This window comes from Phragmites australis, chromosome 3 (assembly GCF_958298935.1).
Source record: "Phragmites australis chromosome 3, lpPhrAust1.1, whole genome shotgun sequence".
Classification (NCBI taxonomy): Eukaryota; Viridiplantae; Streptophyta; class Magnoliopsida; order Poales; family Poaceae; genus Phragmites; species Phragmites australis.
The window spans coordinates 5,616,063-5,636,548 of record NC_084923.1 but is presented as its reverse complement, the minus strand read 5'-3'; the positions used below and the strand labels follow the sequence as shown (position 1 = coordinate 5,636,548).

The 20,486-nt window shown below is 44.7% G+C and overlaps 1 protein-coding gene across 5 annotated transcripts; it reads right to left on the bottom strand.

The window, feature by feature from the left end:
* Nucleotides 1-132: 132 nt before the first annotated feature.
* LOC133911769 (protein ALTERED SEED GERMINATION 2-like) lies at nt 133-19,959 on the bottom strand. 5 transcript variants are annotated; one of them, XR_009908700.1, is made up of 21 exons: nt 19,683-19,910; nt 11,341-11,409; nt 11,059-11,136; nt 6,965-7,099; nt 6,770-6,877; nt 6,161-6,289; nt 5,524-5,639; nt 5,310-5,427; nt 4,718-4,823; nt 4,472-4,611; nt 4,166-4,336; nt 3,977-4,087; nt 3,427-3,538; nt 2,722-3,044; nt 2,503-2,593; nt 1,833-1,928; nt 1,690-1,760; nt 1,304-1,416; nt 791-884; nt 598-641; nt 133-509 (listed from the first exon to the last, which is right to left on the bottom strand). XR_009908700.1 is itself a non-coding variant. In XM_062354170.1 (20 exons), the coding sequence occupies exons 1-19, from the start codon at nt 19,767-19,769 to the stop codon at nt 815-817; spliced, it is 2,244 nt and encodes a 747-aa protein (XP_062210154.1). In that variant the 5' UTR covers nt 19,770-19,959; the 3' UTR covers nt 133-641; nt 791-814. The 5 variants fall into 5 exon arrangements, 3 of the variants coding, with proteins under 3 accessions (XP_062210154.1, XP_062210153.1, XP_062210151.1); XR_009908701.1 differs by having other exon boundaries at nt 133-641; nt 1,297-1,416; XM_062354170.1 differs by having other exon boundaries at nt 133-641; nt 19,683-19,959.
* Nucleotides 19,960-20,486: the final 527 nt, after the last annotated feature.

The window sequence follows — 20,486 nt, the reverse complement described above, 5'->3', positions numbered from 1 at the left end:
ACTGTTCGAATTCTAAGACAACATATACTTCACGAGCAACGTATTCCTCAGGATTCCCATATTGATTGACTATTCATCATAAGTCAAGAAAGAGGAATACAGCTAAGCCTCACGAAAACAGGAAGCACAAAATGAAACGCTACAACCACCTTTACCTGTATGGCTGGCTGTATACAAATATATCAAAGCGGTAGTGGTACCATACAAGTATACAACATTACAGCTTCTACACGCCCAAGCACAACTCAAGGGTATTATGAACATACAGGACGCAAATATCTCAACCGGCAAACACAAAATAGCATCGCCTAAAGGCGGCACATAGAGAAAAGAATACTACAGCACATGCACACATCAGCTACTTTCACTTATTACAGGGTTTCACCTATCTACAATCTGTACAAGGGAATGAATCCACACTGCAGTACAGAAATGAATCATTATACCCCCAAACCAACATCATTGCACTGTTTATTGACATCTCAAGTAACATTTCAGCACCAGCACACCTGCTTAGCTAAGCAGGTGCGCCAACATGATCTGCGAGTGCAACAAGGCCTTGCAATTTCACTCATCGAAAAATGGGCTGCTTTTTACCTTGGATGAAACCGTTCTTCCAGGTATTACCCTTTTATGGAAAGCTGAAAAAAATGAAATACTATGTAAGAAAAACATATTTCTATTAATTGAAACATGGGTATAATGTGTGTAACACATAGTGTTTCATGTTATTAGCGCTGATTCCTTAGGTTGTAAGGGATGCCCTAAAATCTCCACTGAACATTAGTACCTTGGCAACTCCAGCAGTAGTACATCAACTCTGAGCGCACTCAAAACCTTCAGCAAATTCATGCATCCGAAATTGTTCCAAAACCTCAAAAGGCCTGCCATATAGAAATGTAACCCTTTCAACATGAGAACTGAAAGATAATACAACCACATTGTGCTGAGTTAACATCATTACATTAGATGTAAGTCATGGGTGCATGGCTGGGTAAGTAGCATTAGGCGAGGAGAAAAGCAGATTGTCTTTATTTATTTTAATTCAGCTAATCTCCTACTACAATCAAATGGAATAGTTTCAAGATTCACAAAAGCCACTATGCTTGAGTAAACCGAAAGCAACTTCAAGTTGTATGTAGTAATGTAGTATAAAACATTCACTGTTAGCCTAATTTCAAGTATAGTCTGGAGACTTGATGAAACTGGCAGCATTGTGTCAAATATTAATATTGGTAAGTTAGTTCCAAGACAGAATATCAAGGTAAGATGTCAAGTTATTAGTAATGTTTGGACCTCTTACAACAAAATTTGACGGTTCCGGCATAACTTCTGCTGATTATTCTCTATGGCACACAATTCATCAAGTTCTGGTCCAGCAACCATGGATGTAGCATTTGCATCGGGTGTCCATAGCTAATAAAGAACAAAGAGAAGACCAAATATTCAAGAACTTCTGGTAGAATATATGAATCCATTTTAGAGAAAATCCACAATATACCAATGAAAAATAACTAACAATTCACAATTTGCCACTCATTGTGAGGCTGACATGCAGGGCCAAGGCCCACATGTCAGAGACACAATGATAGCATATGGTGAACATGAAATTTCATTTAGTGGCATGTGAGGAACAGCTCCATATTGATATTGCATTATCTATTGCAACAAGAAATACATATTACATACCTTTATCGTATTATCAATTCCACTTGTTGCAACAGCACAATCGAAGGGATGAGACTGTATGCAGTTCACAACTAAGAAAAATACAAGACACGTGAGAAGCAGTGTTGAAGGGATATCAAAAGAGAAGATTGATATATAATTACCAGCTCCATCCCCTGCAAGCATTTTAACAAGCCTTCCTGTTCTCTTCTCCCATATGAACCACCTACCATCATCACTTCCGCTGGCAATAAACTCTCCTGTTGTAAGAGGAATAAAACACAGAGGTCAAGAACCACATGGTAAGCTCACATTAACCCGTCAATTTTGGATTCAATTCGGGACTTTTCATGGGAAGTTCAGGGCATTTAAACAGGGGAGGAATACAGCACAGGAGACATTTATTATTCTTACTGACACGAGCTATCTTTTGTTTCATGAATCTAAAGAGGATACGAGCAAAGCAGTTATACACAAGTTAATTTTAGGAACTACTGCAGGTCCAGACTCCAGATTTCCGCCAAAAATACTCTAGAAAAAAAACTTGACTAGGAATTTAATTTGAACTTCTTACTCTGAAACGATTGATGCTTTATATCTAGACATCAAAGGCATCTGATAATATACTGGCAAAAAGTTGCAATACAAGGCATCAGGTTACTTTCAGAACCACCACATTTAACTACAGCACAGCACAGTTGTACATCTTACTCTCACATGAAAGGTTAACTTGTTTCTGTTATTATAAGATCCACAAATGAAATACAAGTGGCTGATGGTAGGCCTGCTTCCTAAAATAGAACTAAGACATAAATGAAGAAGGAATAGCCTAACCTTGCTCACCAAGAAAGCTAGCTTGTTTTATATCTGTCCCCACATTGCAGTGTGCAACATATCTTTGTTTCATATCGATGGCAACTTCCGACTGCATCATACGATTTGGCAAATTCATGTTCAAAATCCATGCAATAGCATTAAAATACATGCACAAACAGTATTAAAAAGTACCTCATACTGGGTATTACACAGAAAAGACAAAAGTAAAAAATAAACCTGAAAGGTGGAATCATCATTATGAGCGGACTCAATCAATCCATTTTCACCAGTGTGTTCATTAGTTTGATAATCTCTTTGACGAAATCTGAAACTTAAACTACCCCGGAAGACACCTTGATCATTCTCACGGCTTTCGTCACCCGACACTGATGTCTCATAGTCTAACTCCATTTCATCATCATAATCTGAATCTTCTCGTCCCTCCTGTGATGATGAACCACTAGCATCGGATCTAAACAATAGATCACTTAATGAGTGTAATTTTCCGTTTCCAGCTTTAGCATTCCCATCCTGACCAGTTTTACTTTTCTCTTTTGCAGCTGCTTGAACAAAATAAATCATTCACAATATAGAACAGCAAAATCTTAAAATTTTCAGTTTCAGTTCCATGAGTTCAAGCCTTAGATCTAGAAAGTAGAAAGAAACATAATGGACTGAGATGAACAAAAGGCAACTGAGCATGATACCCTCATAAATTTTCCCGATTTATCTGTTTATATGTGAGCAACTTACAAATACCCATGGAAACGACCACCAAACATGGAATATTAATAGGAGGTGAAAGCTCAGTATACAGGAGGAAACAAACTAATTGATCAGTTAGCATGCAAAACCATCACAGATAATCTCCCAATAATCAATTCACATGACAAATCTCCATATGACAAAAATAGATTATGCCTTCATAGTGAATGTACTAACCTGAAGCAATGTGCTCCTTTATATTTTCCACGTGCTCCCTTGACTGAGAATAAGGTGGAAGAAGACTATTAGCCGCTTCTGCGTACTCAGATGCCTCCTTCAGCCTTCCTAACTACACAAGGCATATACAGCCATTTAAGAGATCGAAGATGGCCATTTGAATTCAGCACTTCATTTAATCGAGAATGAATTTTTAGTAGCAAATTCCCAAGTCTTAACGAAACATTTCAGCACTAATTACATCCAAAATACAATTAAGACAACTGAGAGCATTTATGATTAAACAAATCGACTGATCAATTTGGCTCATTTGGGATAATCTAAGCACCCATCTAGTCAGAGATTGCTTATTCTTATATTTGCCTGAAAAAGAAAAGGCAGCACAGAAACACTTCCGACTCTTCTACAACCCTTCATGCTAGAGTGCAATCCAACATTTTCTACAGGAACCAACACAAGGGAAGGCTAGACCAATTTTGTAAGGTACAGAGCTAACAGACGATCTGACAGCATATGCTTAAGTTATTTTTACTGATTCACAGATGTTTACCTGAAATAGGGCCTCTGACATGTATAAGTGAGCTTGAAAAGATGTGGGATCAATACACCGAGCTCTGTTGCAATCCCGAATAGCCATGTAAACATCATTTTTCCACTTCCTCTGCAGATCAAAATTTCATGATCCTTACTTTCAATGCGGAACAGAGCTTTGACAATTCATAAACAAAAACAGACAAACCTTTAGGTACAATCCTGCTCGAGTACACAAGCAATCATGCCTCATGTCATCGTCAACATCAGCTCCTATCGATTCAAGTACTTCACTGCATGCTCCAATCCCATGCATTAAGTTAGTGCCTATCTCCAGACATTTTGTCGCAACTTCCACAAATTTCTTGCACATATCTACCTGAAACGGGTGCCATAAAAGGCAGAGAGGTTCAATATGTTTATCAGACAAGAAACTGATATGATATGATATGGTACACACACACACACACACACACACACACACACACACACACACAGAGAGAGAGTTTCTCACCCTACACAAAATTCTTGAAGTTGTGTTTACTGAAAATTTCTTTTGTTTTGTATGTTGTTTTGCTGGCTCTTTGTGAAAAGGGGGTAAACATAATTGCTCCTGCACATAATCCGCTGTGTATCTCACTGAACTCAGATTATCTGAACCCACAGACAGATGAATTGATCAGTATAATATTGAAGATATAACATTGAAAAGATGTGATAAAGGGTTCACAGAGTGATCTGAGTGAATAAGTGATCATACCTGGGTCAATATCAAATAGATAAACATGTTCACTACTGTAGCTCGAAAGCACCTCTTTCCCATTTGGGCTGAATGCAACATGTGTAAGATGCAAATATGTCTTCTTCTGATTACAAAGTAGAGGCCCAAAGTCAACAGAAGGAGCACTACTGTAGTTCCAGATATGACAAAAATGTGAAAGCAAAACTCAATGAAGTTGCATATTGTAGCTCAGATGCTATAGTCCAAATATCTAGGAGAAACCTAAAAGCTACAGAACTAATACTTTCTATGAAAATGACCAGACAGTTAAACTCATCCACAGCTCAGGAATAGAAGGGCTATCAATAAATAACAGATTGTAGAACTAATGATACTGATGTGGCCATTATAAGATTGCTCTCTGGCTACAGACAGGCAATACAAAAAAATTGTGCTTCTACCCTTTTTTTTTTTTTTGCCACAAACTAAAATCATTTATAGCATATACATATAGCATTTTAAGCTCTTGACTTCTTTCGGCTTCATACCAGCTAGCTACAATACTCACCAACTTTACCATACACAATTGAAACCACGCAGAATAATGCTCAAGAACAAGAGGTGAACTTACACTATCAGCAAGATGCAGTGGGCAGAACATTTTAATGCATGGCGGAGGCTTCCTTTTTGTTTGACATGAACTCAATGGTGGAAGCATTCTCCTATCGTACAGCCGGGCAAATGCATCACTGAATAAACATCAAATAGTACAGTTGTGCCAGTTAGGTCAAAGAAAACACAAGGCTTGTTATATACCGACTATGGACAACAAGAAGTTAGGTCACCTCCCCCCAACAACAATTTGATGGGGACGAACAGAGCTAATATCACAAGACTTCAGTGCCAATGGTTGTCTGGGTAGATCAGATAAAGACTTCTTTGCTCCACAACGTAGATCAAGCTGCCATGTAGTGCAGAAAATAAAATCAGAACTAAGCCTATAACTGGGTTGGCTAATATCTTTAGCAGGCGTTTATCTTAAGGCAGCAATTATCCTTGTATTTCAAATACAATTCGAAAGGACTGAATTTCAAATAGAATTCGAAAGGACAAAAGAAATGATGGTATAAGCCAATTATCAAGCCTAGAGGCAGATGAATAAAAAGCACAGCATGCTGAACACGGAGCTATAACATTCATTGTACAACACAATGAACCATCCATCACCTCTTTTCTGAGATTTATGAATTCACCCATCTGGGAAATAGGAAACTGATGTGCAGATCCACCCGAAAGTGATAGAAACTCATGTTTTTTCCATGTTCGACCAAGCTTTCTTGAACACACAAGTATTACAGCTAATTTCGAACTAAACATTTTAAAATCAAACAAGAGAAATGCCCATGAAATTTGGTTTCTAAGGATTCAAAACCGGGAAAAAAATATTGACCAAAATTAAATTGCAAAGGATGGAATGCTCACAAGCACATTACGGCATTCCTGATTAGCAGATCCTGCACGAGGACAGGAACTACACTCCCGAAAATCGTGCTGTCTCAGAGTACCATCCTCGCTTGCGCTCCACACAACATTAGGGTTCCCAATTTCAACCTACATGTGACAAAAACAAAAATGTGAATGACTCAACCATGCAGAGGCTTATCAAACAGAGAGAACAACCATGCAGAGGCTTATCAAACAGAGAGAACAACCATGCAGAGGCTTATCAAACAGAGATAATGTAAATACGTCGGTGAACAGAGCACATCGTGAATGGTGCAAAACACAAATACAACACATCAATGTCTAAACGCTTGAGTATAGAGAAGACCATCTCAATTGGTGCAAGACTTAAGTACAGAACATGAGATGTTCTTCTTTTATGAATATTTTTAACTTTAAAAAAAAAGCAGTCCATTCAAGGACTTCCTCAGTATTATATCAACATTAGATACAAGGCAAAGACAAACTTCCCACATGCTCTAGAAACTAAAATTCAAAAACTATGGCCTATCAGCTTGAGATCTTTTCTCGAACACGAAAGAGAACTGCGTGCCTTTGTATCAAGTAGATATCAGCTTGAGATCTTACAGCTAGTTTCTTGACCCTACTTGAGTGACACTGGTAAACTGCTGCTGGTTCCATCGAAATTTCTCTAGGCTTTCTGCCACTTAAACGAGACAAATTGAAAACACGAACCTGGAAAAGAATCATAATTCTTTTAGATAAAAGATTCAACATGACAAGGATAAAGGAAAATAAAAATAAATTTTAGAAAGCTCATACCTCCGCATCTCCTGCTCCAGAGACTACTACATCATCGCATCTTTCCGGAACAAATTTTGTGCAAAAGATATTTGCAGAATGTCCAGTGTCAATATCATGCAACAGCTCTCGATTATTATAACTCCAGATGTTAATCTGCAAGAATAGATAGTCATACAACACTAAAATCAAATGTCAAAATTTCTTCCTAGTCCAAGGACATATACTAAAACAATGAAGCAAGATACATAGAATATATTTGAGGCCTGATTGTGGCATATGTCTGTTACATCCCAAAACGCTAATCACATGATTAAGCATTTATAATCATCATAGCATTATGTTTATAACTTGAGTTTAAACATATTTCAAAAGCACTTGGAGGTAGTTCAGAGCCTTTTAGGAAAACCATAAATGCCTTGGAGATGAAGAAGAATAGAAAAGGGAAATAGAATCAAATTTTCAACACAAGACCGCTTTCGCGGTCTAACCGACAGGGGGCAACCACGTAGGCTTGCCACGTGGGCTTCCCGCGGTCTGACCGCCACAACGCAGAGGCTCCACTTAAGGAAATCAGTCAACTATCTCACACTCACTCTCTATCAAACTCTCACTCTCACTCACCCTTCACCCACACCAAGAGAGAGGGAGAGACCACCTCGACGTCCACAACGATCGGAGATCAACGAAGGGAACTTCCTCGAACTCCCCAAAGGCTTCCTCGAGCCCATCCCCTTCATCCTCATCATCAGGGGAGTTCCTATGCACATTCATCCACCTTAAGCCCCTACACCACCCCGGAGCCTGATCTCAAAATCGGAGCTTGCCCGGAGTGATCCCCTCCAATAGAAGGCTTCCCTATACTAAGGTGAGACGTCCCCTACCATTTTCCCATCGTTCCCGAGCTCTAATCGATCCTCATTCCAATTAAACCCAAGGTTAACCTTAGCAGGGCTTATCCATAGGGTATTTTGAGTTTAGCTTGGTGAATATTGTTCAAATTACTTTAGAAGCACTTCACTAGTCTCATAGAGCACTTTGGTACCTTTCATAGTCGAAGGTTTCGCCGGCGGCCTCGCAAAGTGGCACCGGTAGGGTCTCACGGTTCGATCGTCACTAGGGCCGGTCTGACCGCCAAACGGCTATCTGACCGTCGACATACAGTCAGTCTGACCGCTATGCGCCAAAACTTTCTGCAAGCCGATAGTCAGACCGTCACTTCCACGTCGGTCTGACCGTCAGCCATTCAAGGTTGTATGTGTTTAAGTTATCTTGTCCGGGGTTTCACACTTTGAAACCATAATCTTTTAGCGGTCTTTTGCAAATGTTTTCGAAACACAACGCTCTATTAATATTCAAGCATGTATCATATGCACACTTTTTCATCGTTTGATTATTTATGCAATACATTATTGATTCGTTTAGAGAGCGTTACGCCGATGGTCCAAGCGAGTGAAGGCGATGCCGAGCTACCTGAGTTCTGTGAGTGCTGTGCGGGCAGTACCAGGCAACCGCCAGAGCAGCAAAGTAAGCATCTAAACATACTCAACCTACTACTTTGGATCTTGTATTGTATAACTTGATAAATTACGATTTATGTATGTTTGCGTGAGTAGTGGGTCTATTATCGGGTTTATATGGGTAGAACCTATATTGAATTGCATTATTTTTACCTTGAGTTGTTGATTATCCATATCCTTGTAACCTTGATAATATGGTTGATATCTAACTTAAAAGTTATTCGAAATGCTTAGCAATGTATAGTTCCTCGGCAGAAGTTAAGCAATTGTGCAACTATTATTCGCGAGCTTAGAGCTTACTTATTGTTTACAAACACAATGATAATGATGTGGGTTGTATAAGAGGTGAGGATAGAGACGAAATATAGACGGTGCTAGGGATATCTTCTTCACCGGAGGAGTTCCTCGGTGTAGTTCGGGAGAGGAGCCTGGATGACATAGACCGCTTGCATCGTTTAAACACCGTCCGTCATTGCAGTTGATTTTAACGCTTTCCATGCTTACATGTCACATATGGGAACAATAAGCCAAATACATTTGTAGATGTGGCCTTTTGGCGTGCGAGTCGATGGTGTTATGGGCAAAATAGGCTTGTAGGGGTATCCAGACCAATGCCGGATGGACCATTATGGCGACGTATGGCAAGCGCCATACCTCGATTTCGGCCCAGCCCATAAGCCCACCTCTCGTATGGATATGGCCTTCAGCAGTCCAGTACTGATTCAGTGAGGATTCGGCAAGGCAAGGCCACAATGCAAGCATCATGTATCGATTCAGCAAGGCTGCCAAGGCGAGTATCGATTCCGTGACGATTCGTCTTCTTGATTGCCTTTGATCTTGCACACAGTGAGTGAATGGCGGCGCTCGGTGCGACTAGCCTCGGCGGCCTCGACGAAGACTCGACGTCGACATTCAACAGTAGTCCCACTCTGGCACTCACCGTGCTCTTGCAGGTAGCACTGCGACTAGCCCGCAACCCCACATTGGCATGGCAGCACACAGCCGCCCACCAGCAACAAGCTCGTTCAATGCCGGCTGCCTGCGAACCCGCCATACCTCAAATTTAATCCTCCCTCCGCCACTGATCCAGACTGCTCCGGCAGTAGTTCTGGATAACCCCTGCACTTACCGGGGCATGATTAAACAGTTTAGAGTTTATTGGGAAAGGCTGACACGAGTACCCCTTACGTGGGTCTGTGTGGACATATGAGCCGAATGGTCCTCGAGTCATATAGATACAAGAGTACCCCTGCAGGGTATAAAAACAATTCGAATTGTCGCGCTCTTGGTCATGAGCATGCTTCTATCCATTTGCATCGGTCGTAGAGTTTCCGAATTTAGAGATGTATGATATGGTATGGTATGTTGGGATGGTTGTTTATGGTTATTGCTTACATGAGATGGTTCCAGTTATATTTATGTTCAAGTTGTTGGTTACATGGTAGAAATGTGCTTTTGGTTAAGTATAGATACTCACACATAGGTGTCTAGGTTACTTACGTATATAAATTTACTTAACCTTATAGCCTACTCCTTGCTAATGACTCAATACATAATCCTTGAAGTCGGGCTATTATATATAGTTATTATGGATTAAATCTTGCGAGTACCTTCGTACTCACGCTGCTCTTTCAGGTTCTACCGATGAGGAGTAGCTCGTGTTTGACTACTTCACGTCCGCCGATGTAGGTGACGGAAATAAGAAGTGAAAACTACTCGTGTATGTGCTTTTGGGTGGAGCCTAATGGCATATGATTTTATCTAGCTTTTGGTGTTGATAGGTGTTAATATTCCGCTGCGTAGTTTCTAGTTTTGTTATGAGGTGATCTGTTCTTTATCCTCCTAGCTTTCTTTTGATATAAATTGTTATAAATAGTTTAGAACTTGTAATATAATTTAATTACTCGCTCTTTCTTAAACTTTGTTGTGATGTTATGCGTTAGAAAAGCATGTGTTCTGATCTTGGTCACAAAACACGTGTCGGGACTACTGGAACTAAATTCTAGTTAATCGTTGTGGATGTGATTATGTTAATGATAATTCCTGATGATTAATTAGAATACAGTTTGAACGACTCCTCACAATGTCATTGCTGGAGTAATACGTTATTTGCAAGATGATCTAGTCTACTTCTATCACTAGTCAATTTCATCTTCTTCTTTTTTTTTTTTTTTTTTGTTAGACACAGCTTAAAACTCCAATAACAAAATGAAGAGTTCTTGTCAACTTGTTATGTTCATAAGAGTGTTCATGCTCTACAGTACTTCCTAAAGACAAAAGGTACAGTATATAATTAACCACAGCAATTGTAAAAAATAAGACAGAACACTTAGAGCAAAGATCAGTTATTGCTACCATATTTCTACATACAAAAAGGTCTACTTGATAACTAGCAACCATGTGACTTGGTGCTTTGGTACAAAAGCACAACAAAACATTTAGAAACGAAGGACCAAAAAGTGTTCATTTATCTCTCAAAACAAGTTCTAGGGCAATATATATTGACAGAAAAGCTAGGGTCCAAGTAACTCAAGAGAACATGAAAAGAATTAAAAATTGATTATGTTAGCTAACCATCTAAGTTTAGAGACTTACCCTGGTGTCATCTGATCCTGATATGAGAAGTGAACCATTTGAATTCCACGCAATAGCATTCACGCAACCTACGTGACCCTGTAATGTACCACAGAAAAAGCCAGAAGACACGCATTGTAAGAAACTAAAATCAAGAAAAGAGTAACGAACTTCAGCTTTCTGCTCAACAGCACACACAAACTCCAACATGCCAACATGGGGTTTTAATATATTTCTCTGTTCTTGCACAATAACAAGCAGTACACATGATAAGATGATCATTCAAAAAAAAAAGTCAAATACCTCCATCTCCTTTTCCAATGCAAGCTTTTGCACTAGTGAAGAATGGAATTGTACTTTCTTCTTAATGTCCTGCAAAAAAAGAAAATATCACGTGCCCGTGAGCATTATACTTCTAAACATGCACATTTACAGCATGAAAAGCAAGGCCTTACTAGTCACAAGGCCGGATCTAACACAACATGTCCAATCGTATTTATTGATATCCACTCAAGTGTTTTCCTTTCCCAAACGCCAACTCCAGTGAATGAAGTCATGGATGGCGTAGAAGGGTATTGTCCCGTCTCATAGCATTAAATGCTACGGAGTGAGACTTTTGTAAGTCGATGTGGCGCCGCACGACGGATAGGACGTTGTCAGCAGGCCGATCAAGTAAGTGGTCGGGGACGGTCCTCTTTAATGATGGCTTGGGTTAGATATTAGGATGAGCAAAGTCTTTTGTTTGGAACCATATGTAAGTTCTCCTCCCTACTATATGAAGGGATGAGAACCCCGATTGTAGAAAAAAGGCATATCCAAGTCTGGCAGCCAGCTAGAACTACATCTGTAACCAATTGAGATCCTCCATAACGCAACGCACAGAACGTAGGGTTATTATCCTCCGGGAGGCCTGAACCTGTATAACTCCTTGTGTCCCTGAGTTCATCTTACGTGCACACACCTGAAATGTCGTTCACGTACTCACTGTCTAGCATACTCCGAGATCATTATCAGATACTAACCCTCGACATTTGGCACGTCAGGTAGGGGCGTGTTTTCGTCGTTTCATCAAGTTTGAAAAGCTTGATTTGGTTATCCATGGTCGGATCCATAGCAACCGTTCAGTCCCGTTCTGAGGACCCGGGCCGCCGCGAGGTATTCGTCATGGAGTACCACCCGGATGAATCCGGTGTGCTCCAGGCATGGGACACCGAGACATGGGACCCAACGCAAGGTCTACATGGTGGACCATGCAACAGGGGGCGCTGGAGGCCCTCACGTCCCTAGCGTCGGTGGCGAACCCCTGGCTATACGCCCAGAGGAAAACCAATCCAGCGCCGGACAGGCAGGTGCTTCGAGACAGCCCCTACATCCACAGCGCCGTCCCGAGGAGCCTCTACACAGGACGCAGTCTACGGTGGCGTCATCGCCTAGGCCATCGTGCCGCCCAAGCGTCGGGGGCTCCCCCCTCGCGCCCAGCGTCTCGACTACGAGACCATGACATCGACGCAGAACCTACAGACCCTGCAAGTGCTCCTTAGCCACCCACCAGTACTTATACCAGAGGGCTCACCTGTGCCACTGTGGCTGCGCGATCTCGCCCTCCTGGCCGAGACCGCCCGATGAAAGACCGCATCAACATGCACCGCGCCAATCACAAAGGCCGGTGAGGGTCACGGTTGCCGAGTCACAACAAGGCCCACTGTGGAATAAGTCTCGTGCTCCCTCAACCACAGGGGGTACTCGTGGACCACTGCCACATCGGGACAGCCAACCTTCCGACCTGCGCGACTCTCTGCACCAACGTGACCTCCGTGGCGTGATCCAAAGCCAGGTGGCCACTAGAGAGCAGGAGGACCGGGCTAGGCGAGAGCAGGAAGGGGGCAAGCAGACCAACCGCGCGCCTTCCCCCTGCAGGGAGGCATCGGATGGCTCCACCCCTTCCCCGGGACCCCGAGACTGCCGTCTCTCCCCCTGGGCGTGTGCCCCCACCCAACAACGAGTGGCTCCCCGTTACGGGACAGGGTGCAACACCGTATCCGCCTGGTTACAGGAGGTGCGCTAGTCGAACAAGTTTCGACCAGTCCTAGCCGAGAAGTATGATGGCTCGATAAACCCGGAAGAGTTTCTGCAAACCTACACCACCATGGCGCAGGCTACGGGAGGCCATGGGAAGGTCATGGCCAACTACTTCCCTACCGTCTTGACCGGTTTCGCCCGATCCTAGCTAATGAACCTCCCCCATGGGTCGGTTCATTCCTGAGAGGACCTGTGCGACCAGTTCGTCGCCAACTTCCAGAGAATCTACGCCCGATCAGGGGTCGAGGACGACCTATATCAGGTCCGGCAGCGATAAGGAGAGTCACTGCGAGACTTCATACGGCGTTTCACCGAACGTCGGAACACCATTCCAAGGATCATGTGAGTGTGATCATAGCGTTCAAGCGGGAGTCAAAGACCAGAAAATAGTCAAGAAGCTGGCCACCTGGGTAATCGGAAGCACAACCGAGCTCTTCGAGCTCGCGAATAAGTAAGCTCAGGCCGTCGAGGCCCAAGAGCGGCAGATCGACGCAAGGCCGCGACCTGCTTCCGACCAGCCTGCCTCTTTTAAAGGGGTTAGCCGGACGGACAAGAAGAGCAAGCGCAAGGCCGGACGTCCCGAGGTCTTGGCGGTCGAGCAAACCGGCCTAACACGTCAGCGCTTCGAGAAGAAAGACTGAAAAAAGGGTCGGGGCTACTGCCCGATCCACCATACAGACGCTCACAACCTGACCGAGAGCAAGGTCGTTCGAGGCATCATCGACCAAAAGCTCGAGGAGCGCAAGCACAAGCACAGCCAGGATGATGAGGACCGCCCCCGAGCAGTCGGCACTAAGATACAACCAAGCCGATCACATGGTCCATCATATCTTCAGAGGCGCCGCAACATATTCTTCTAATAGAGAATACAAGTCAGTGGTCCGGGAGGTGTGAGTGACCGCATCACACCCGAGCCCGCGTCTGAAGTGGTCGGAGGTCCCGCTCACTTTCAGCCAGACTGACCACCTTGTGTGCGTCAGACGTCTTGGTCGTTACCCCATCGTGGTCGAACCCACGGTGCAGAACAACCAACTGGGCCGCGTACTCGTCGACGGGGGGAGCTCGATCAACCTCCTCTTCGCCGACGCGTTGGACGTCCTGCAGATTCCAAGGAGCTCGTTTGGGCCGTCCCCACCCTTCTTCAGGATCACCCTAGGCTCCTCAACTAAGCCTCTTGGGCAAATCGAGCTGCCTGTTACCTTCAGCTCACCGAACAACTTCAAAACCGAAAGGGTCCTATTAGATGTGGCCGAATTCGGGACCGCGTATAGCACGATCCTCGGACGACCAGCGATGGCCCAGTTCATGGCCATTGCCCACTACGCATACCAAGCGATCAAAATTCCTGGGCCAACAAGGGTCATCACCATTGTTGGCAACGCCAAAACCACCATGCACTGCGATAAGAGTAGCCTTGACATGGTCGAGTGACTCTTGGATTGCAACCCATGACCGCTGAACCTAGCAGGCAACCAGTAAAGGTCCATGTCGTCGCCAGCCCAGACGATCGGCTCAAGGCAGTAAGCCTAAACGACACCGACCCGACCAAGTCGATCCAGATAGGGGTCGCACTGGACCCTAAATAGGGACTCGTGCTCATCACCTTCCTCCGGACGAACGCGGACATCTTTTCATGGAATCCGTCTGATATGCCCGGAGTCCCTAGGGATGTAATCGAGCACAAGTTGTCTGTGCAACCAGACACGCCATCAGTAAAGCAAAAGGCACGTCGATTCACAACCAATTGAAACGAAACGCTTCGTCGGGAGATCGACAAGCTCCTGAAAGCAAGCTTCATCCGGGAGATGCAATACCCAAAATAGCTGGCAAACCCAGTCATGGTCCAGAAGCACAATGGCAAGTGGGAAATGTGCGTCGAATTCACCGACCTTAACAAGTCATGCCCAAAAGACCTTTTCCCTCTTCTCCGAATCGACCAGCTAGTTGACTCAATGACCGGCAACAATCTGTTATGTTTCTTATATGCTTAATCGGGGTACCATCAAATTAGTATGTTTAGGGAAGATGAGGAAAAGACGGTTTTTGTTACACCCTTTGGGGTCTTTTGCTATGTAAAAATGCTTTTTCGCTTAAAAAGCGTCAGTGCCACTTACCAACGGTGTATCCAACTCATTCTCCGACCACAACTCGGAAGAAACGTTGAGGCATACGTGGACGATGTGGTCGTCAAAAGCAAGGCCAAGACAAAACTCGTCGCAAACCTTCAAGAAAGGTTCGACAATCTCCAAAAATACCGTATCTCATCGAGGGACAGAGACGAACCCTGACAAGATCAGAGTCATCGACCAAATGAGATCTCCAACCAGGTTAAAGGAGGTTCAGAAATTAATATGATGCATTGCTGCTCTGAGCAGTTCACCTTAAGGCTACGGGAGAAGGGATTGCCGCTCTTTAAACTCATGAAGAAAAACGACCACTTCCAGTGGACGTCGGAGGCAGAGGCGGCATTCTAAGAGCTCAAAAGGTATCTCTCCTCCCCTCCCATATTGACCGTGTCTCGACCCGACGAGGGGCTTTTTCTCTATGTTGCGCCTCAACACTACAGGTCGCGAGCACGGTCCTGGTCATCGAGCATCAAGGTCTCCAGCGACTAGTGTATTACATCAATGAGGTCCTGCACGACGCGAAGGCTTGATACCCACAGGCTCAAAAACTGCTATACGCCATCATAATGGCCTCTCGCAAGCTCACACTACTTTCAGGCTCATAGAATCAATGTAATTTCCTCGTTCCCAACTAGAAAAATTCTCCATAATAGAGATGCGATAGGAAGAACAGCGAAGTGTGCAGTAGAGCTCGGAGAACTCGATCTCTAGTTCATCCTCCGAACATCTATCAAGTCCCAGGCACTTGCCGATTTTGTAGCCGAGTGGTAGTCCTTCGAGCCCGAGCAAGTGCAGCGACTAGACGCAAACGAACACTGGACCATGCACTTTGACGGCTCGTTCACACTAAAAAGATCCAGGGCTGGAGTGGTTCTAACCTCACCTACCGGCGACATCATCAGGTACGTAATTCAATTATTTTCAGCCACTAATAACACTATTGAATATGAGGACCTCTTGTTCGGAATGCGAGCAGCCTCCACACTTAGGATTAAACGACTATTGACGATAGGGGACTCACTACTAGTCGTGAATCGGGTGCAAAATGAATTTCAGTGCTCTGACCCGACAATGGCGGCATACCTCGCCGAAGTGAAAAAACTAGAACGACGCTTCGTTGGCTTTGAGGTCAAGCACGTCTCTCGCAAGGACAACTTCCTAGCCGATGAGCTAGCCCGTCTAGCTTCTTCTCGTGAACCTGTCCCGATCGGAGTTTTAAAGAAAGACTCTCACGACCATCCACCGCGATCTCGGACCAAGTTGAAGGGGATGCTCCACTCGGAAACGGAGCACCTGAGGCAACACCTTTGGAGGCAACACCTCCTTCGGTGCCATCGACCTCGAGCGGCCATCATATGGTCGCCTGCTCGATTCGGGTATGACTTGGATGGATCAGATTTCGGACTACCTTCAGAATCGAGCAGTCCCTGATGATGATGCGTCAACAGAAAAGATCTCATGGCAAGCCCGCAAATATTCCCTGGTAGAGGGACGCCTCTAACGCCAAGGGAGCAACGGTCTTTTACTGAAATGCATCACTCAGGAAGAGGGGAGTGCAGTGCTCTCTGATGTCCACGGAGGCATATGTGGTAGCTACGCTTCATACCGCACTCTGGTCGAAAAAACGTTCTGGCAAGGATTCTATTGGCCCACTGTCCTCCAGGATGCCTGTGAGCTGATGAAACAGTACGAGTCATATCAGTACCACAGCCGAAGCAATGCTCCCCTTTGAAATCGCCCTTCAGTCTCCTCGAGTCAACAATTACTCGGATAATGACCAAGTGGCACGACGGAAGGATGACATAAACTTGATTGAAGAGTTCCACGATCGTGCTTTAATTCAAGCCGCCCGTTATCAGCAGAGTCTCAGACGCTACCACGACCGAACGGTGCGGAAGCAAACACTGGTCGTAGGCGACCTCATACTTAGGCAAATACAGAATAAGACCAGTCGGAATAAACTCTCCCCTAAATGAGAGGGACCCTACAAAGTGGTCGTCATCACCTGACCTAGCGCAGTCAAGCTAGCCATGGAGAACGACCGTGAATTACACAACTCCTGGAACATCTCCTTGTTGCGTAGGTTCTATGTATAGGGTCGCTCGAAGATGGGCTTGTCTTTCTATTTTGTAGAACCTTCCGGACGAGCGTAGAATATGACTTGTAAATTCTTAAATTCAAAAAAAGAACAGATTCTGTTTTGCAGGACTTCACAACCAAGCCATGGACTCTCGACATATTGATTCTCCGACCACAGCACGCGACCACACTCGACGACCAATATGGAACTTAGTGACCAAGATGCCAAACGACCAGGAGGCTAGAGACAACGACCACAAGACCACAAGTCCTCGCTAGGGCCGAGCGCTACTCGCCCCCGACGGACTTGCCGAGCTGTGTCTTGTTCCGCGCACCAAGAACCTAACTAGCGTGCAGGATAGAACAAGAACAGGCCCCCCACGCTTTTTCATTCATGGAAAGGTTAGGTTATAGACTGACTAACGGTGTCAATGACCACTCCCTAGGCAGAATACGTCCACCTGAGGCCCAAGTGGTGTGACCAGGTCGGACCACGATTAAGAGGAAGCTCGGGGCTACTGTCGGTGCATTGAGTAAAGGGGTACCCTGGCAAACAGGTCTCGCGAGGGATATAACGGCTAGAGGCGTATATTTCCTAAAATTGGTCGGTCGCGCGACCAAGGTATGGTTCCCACGACCAGTACAAATCATATGCGACCAGTCTCCTTGCGCCATCACATAAACCTGCAGCCAGCTTCACTGGTCGCAGGGTCGGATCTGACACAACCTGTCTAATCGCATTTATTGACATCCACTCAAGTTTTTTCCTTCCTCAGATGCTACCTCCTATCTCGGAGTGAGACTTTTGCAGGTCGACATGGCGCCGCACAACGGACGGGGCATTGTCAGCAGGTCGATCAAGCAAGTGGTCAGGGACGGTCCTCCGTAATGATGGCTTGGGTCTAATATTATGATGAGCAAGGTCTTCTGTTTAAACCCACATGTAAGTTCTCTTCCTCCCTACTATGTAAAGGGATAAGAACCTCGTTTGTAGAAAAAGGGCATATTCAACTCTGACAGCTAGCTAGAACTACCTCTATAACTAATTGAGATCCTTCATAACATAACACACAAGACGTAGGGCTATTATCCTCAGGGAGGCCTAAACATGTATAACTCTCTGTGTCCTTAAGTCCATCGTACGCACACACATCGATTCCTGAAACGTCGTTCACGCACCCGCTATCCAGCATAGCCTGAAATCATTATTAGAGACTAACCCTCGACAATGGTATAATGTCTGATCAAGTAACGCTGCCAAGAAGACAGGAGCTGCATTTGATTTGCATGTGCTGCTGGTCCAAACCTTTTCTTCTAAGCGTATAAAAGAAAATGGAATGGTTTATGGGAATGGTAAATAGACAAAATGGTGTTTTCTTCCATTCCTTTTATACTTTTCGTGGATCTCTTTCTAACATGGATGTCAGGTTTTAGATGATGGATCAATTTCTTCATAGCCTTCCCAACATGATTTTTGTCGCCTTTTTTTATTCCTACACAATTCTCAAGTATTCAACTCAGAACTGAACAGCCAAAGTCACTATGTAAATGTAAGTTGAAAGGAAAAGGCAAGCAATAAACAGTTGATTCTAAAGGGGTGCCGCAAATAAACCTCAAGAATAGATCGTCATATCCTAACACATTTCTAGTTTCTGAGCAAGGACCAGTACGCACACACTGCCCACAGCACATTTAGTACACGTGTACGAAATAATTTTACCCAAGTAACCCAACAGCTCCGTGTCCAAGGAATGAAGGAACAATATATCCCCAAGAGAAGTTCGTCCAGTGGAAGGGCAGAGGCACATGTGTGCACAAAGCTACACCATCTCACCATCATCAAGAATGGATTAGCATGTTGTTCTACTTTTTTGGTTTCACTTATACTGTGAACGTTCACTGAGTGTCGTTTCAGGTCTGCATCACACATTGAACAAGCATCCTGGGGTCACTTTGATGCCGCCACATTTCAGCGCAATTTCGATTCACAAATAATGTATACGGCAACAATTCGGCGAAGTCGCATTATTGGCTGCAGTACTACAGACCTTGCATCCCCGCAACACGCTGCGCTGTGCACATCGAAAGCATTCGAACAGCAAGCGGTTCCCCCACCCCCATGTCCATAAACGCTTCTGACTCTCGAAACTTATCAGAAGCACCGCTCGGAAGACGCTACCCAACCCTCGCGAGCTCACCCGACACCGCCTCGCCAGTACCTCCTGCTCCAGCGATCCACCCACACAAACCCCGAACGATCGGGCAATTCGCCCCCGAAGCAAAGCAAAGCAAAAAAATGCCACGCCGGCTAACGCGCTAAGAGAACCAAGGGCTCGGCCGCTCCGAAGGGGGGAGTCTTACGGGGGAGCCGTGGAGGCTGCGGGTGTCGAGGAGATCGGTGATGCTGCCGTCCGCCAAAGGCCACCGAAGCTTCCCCGCCGCGTCCATCTCCAGCCAACCGTCGCCGCCACCGCCGCCGTCCTCCCGCGTCGCCGCCCGATCGCCGCGGGCGATGCTTCTGGAAACTCTGCGCCCGTGAGCTTGAGGGGTCGGAGTTGAGACGAATGGGTGGTGTGGTCGGGGTCTGGGTTCCAGAGAGGGCGTGCGTGCTCGCTCTTGCTTGCTCGATCCCCCCCCCCCCCCTCCCCGTTGGGGTGGGAGAAGTGGGCCCAGCCGACCAGGGACGCGTGGAGCAACGACTGGATGAGGTCCTGCAGGTGGGACCTATCGCCCACGGTTGAGCTACCCTTTTCGTTTTCCTTTTTTGCTTTTTTTTGTCCTTTTTGTTGGTGGGAAGCGCACTCACGGCCGTCCGATCGGAGACCGACCGCAGGATAGTAAATGTTAAGGTGACGTGGCGCTGAGATTTCCAGCGTGTTCGCAGAACTCCTCGAAAAGGAAAATAGTAATTATGTTTTGGCTTTCAGAAAGAAATTCCCAGCGTATTTGCGGAGCTGATCGAGATTTTTTTTGGTTTTCCATTTAACGAGCATTATTTCGGAGTAAATTTTAAAAACATACAACTATTTTAATATATATTTAAAAAACTATAATTTCTGATATCTATTTTAAAAACCTATAACTATTTTAACATAAACTATAATAAGCTATAAGTTTCTCACTATAAGCTCAACTGATATTTTTTATGGCATATAATAAAAGATT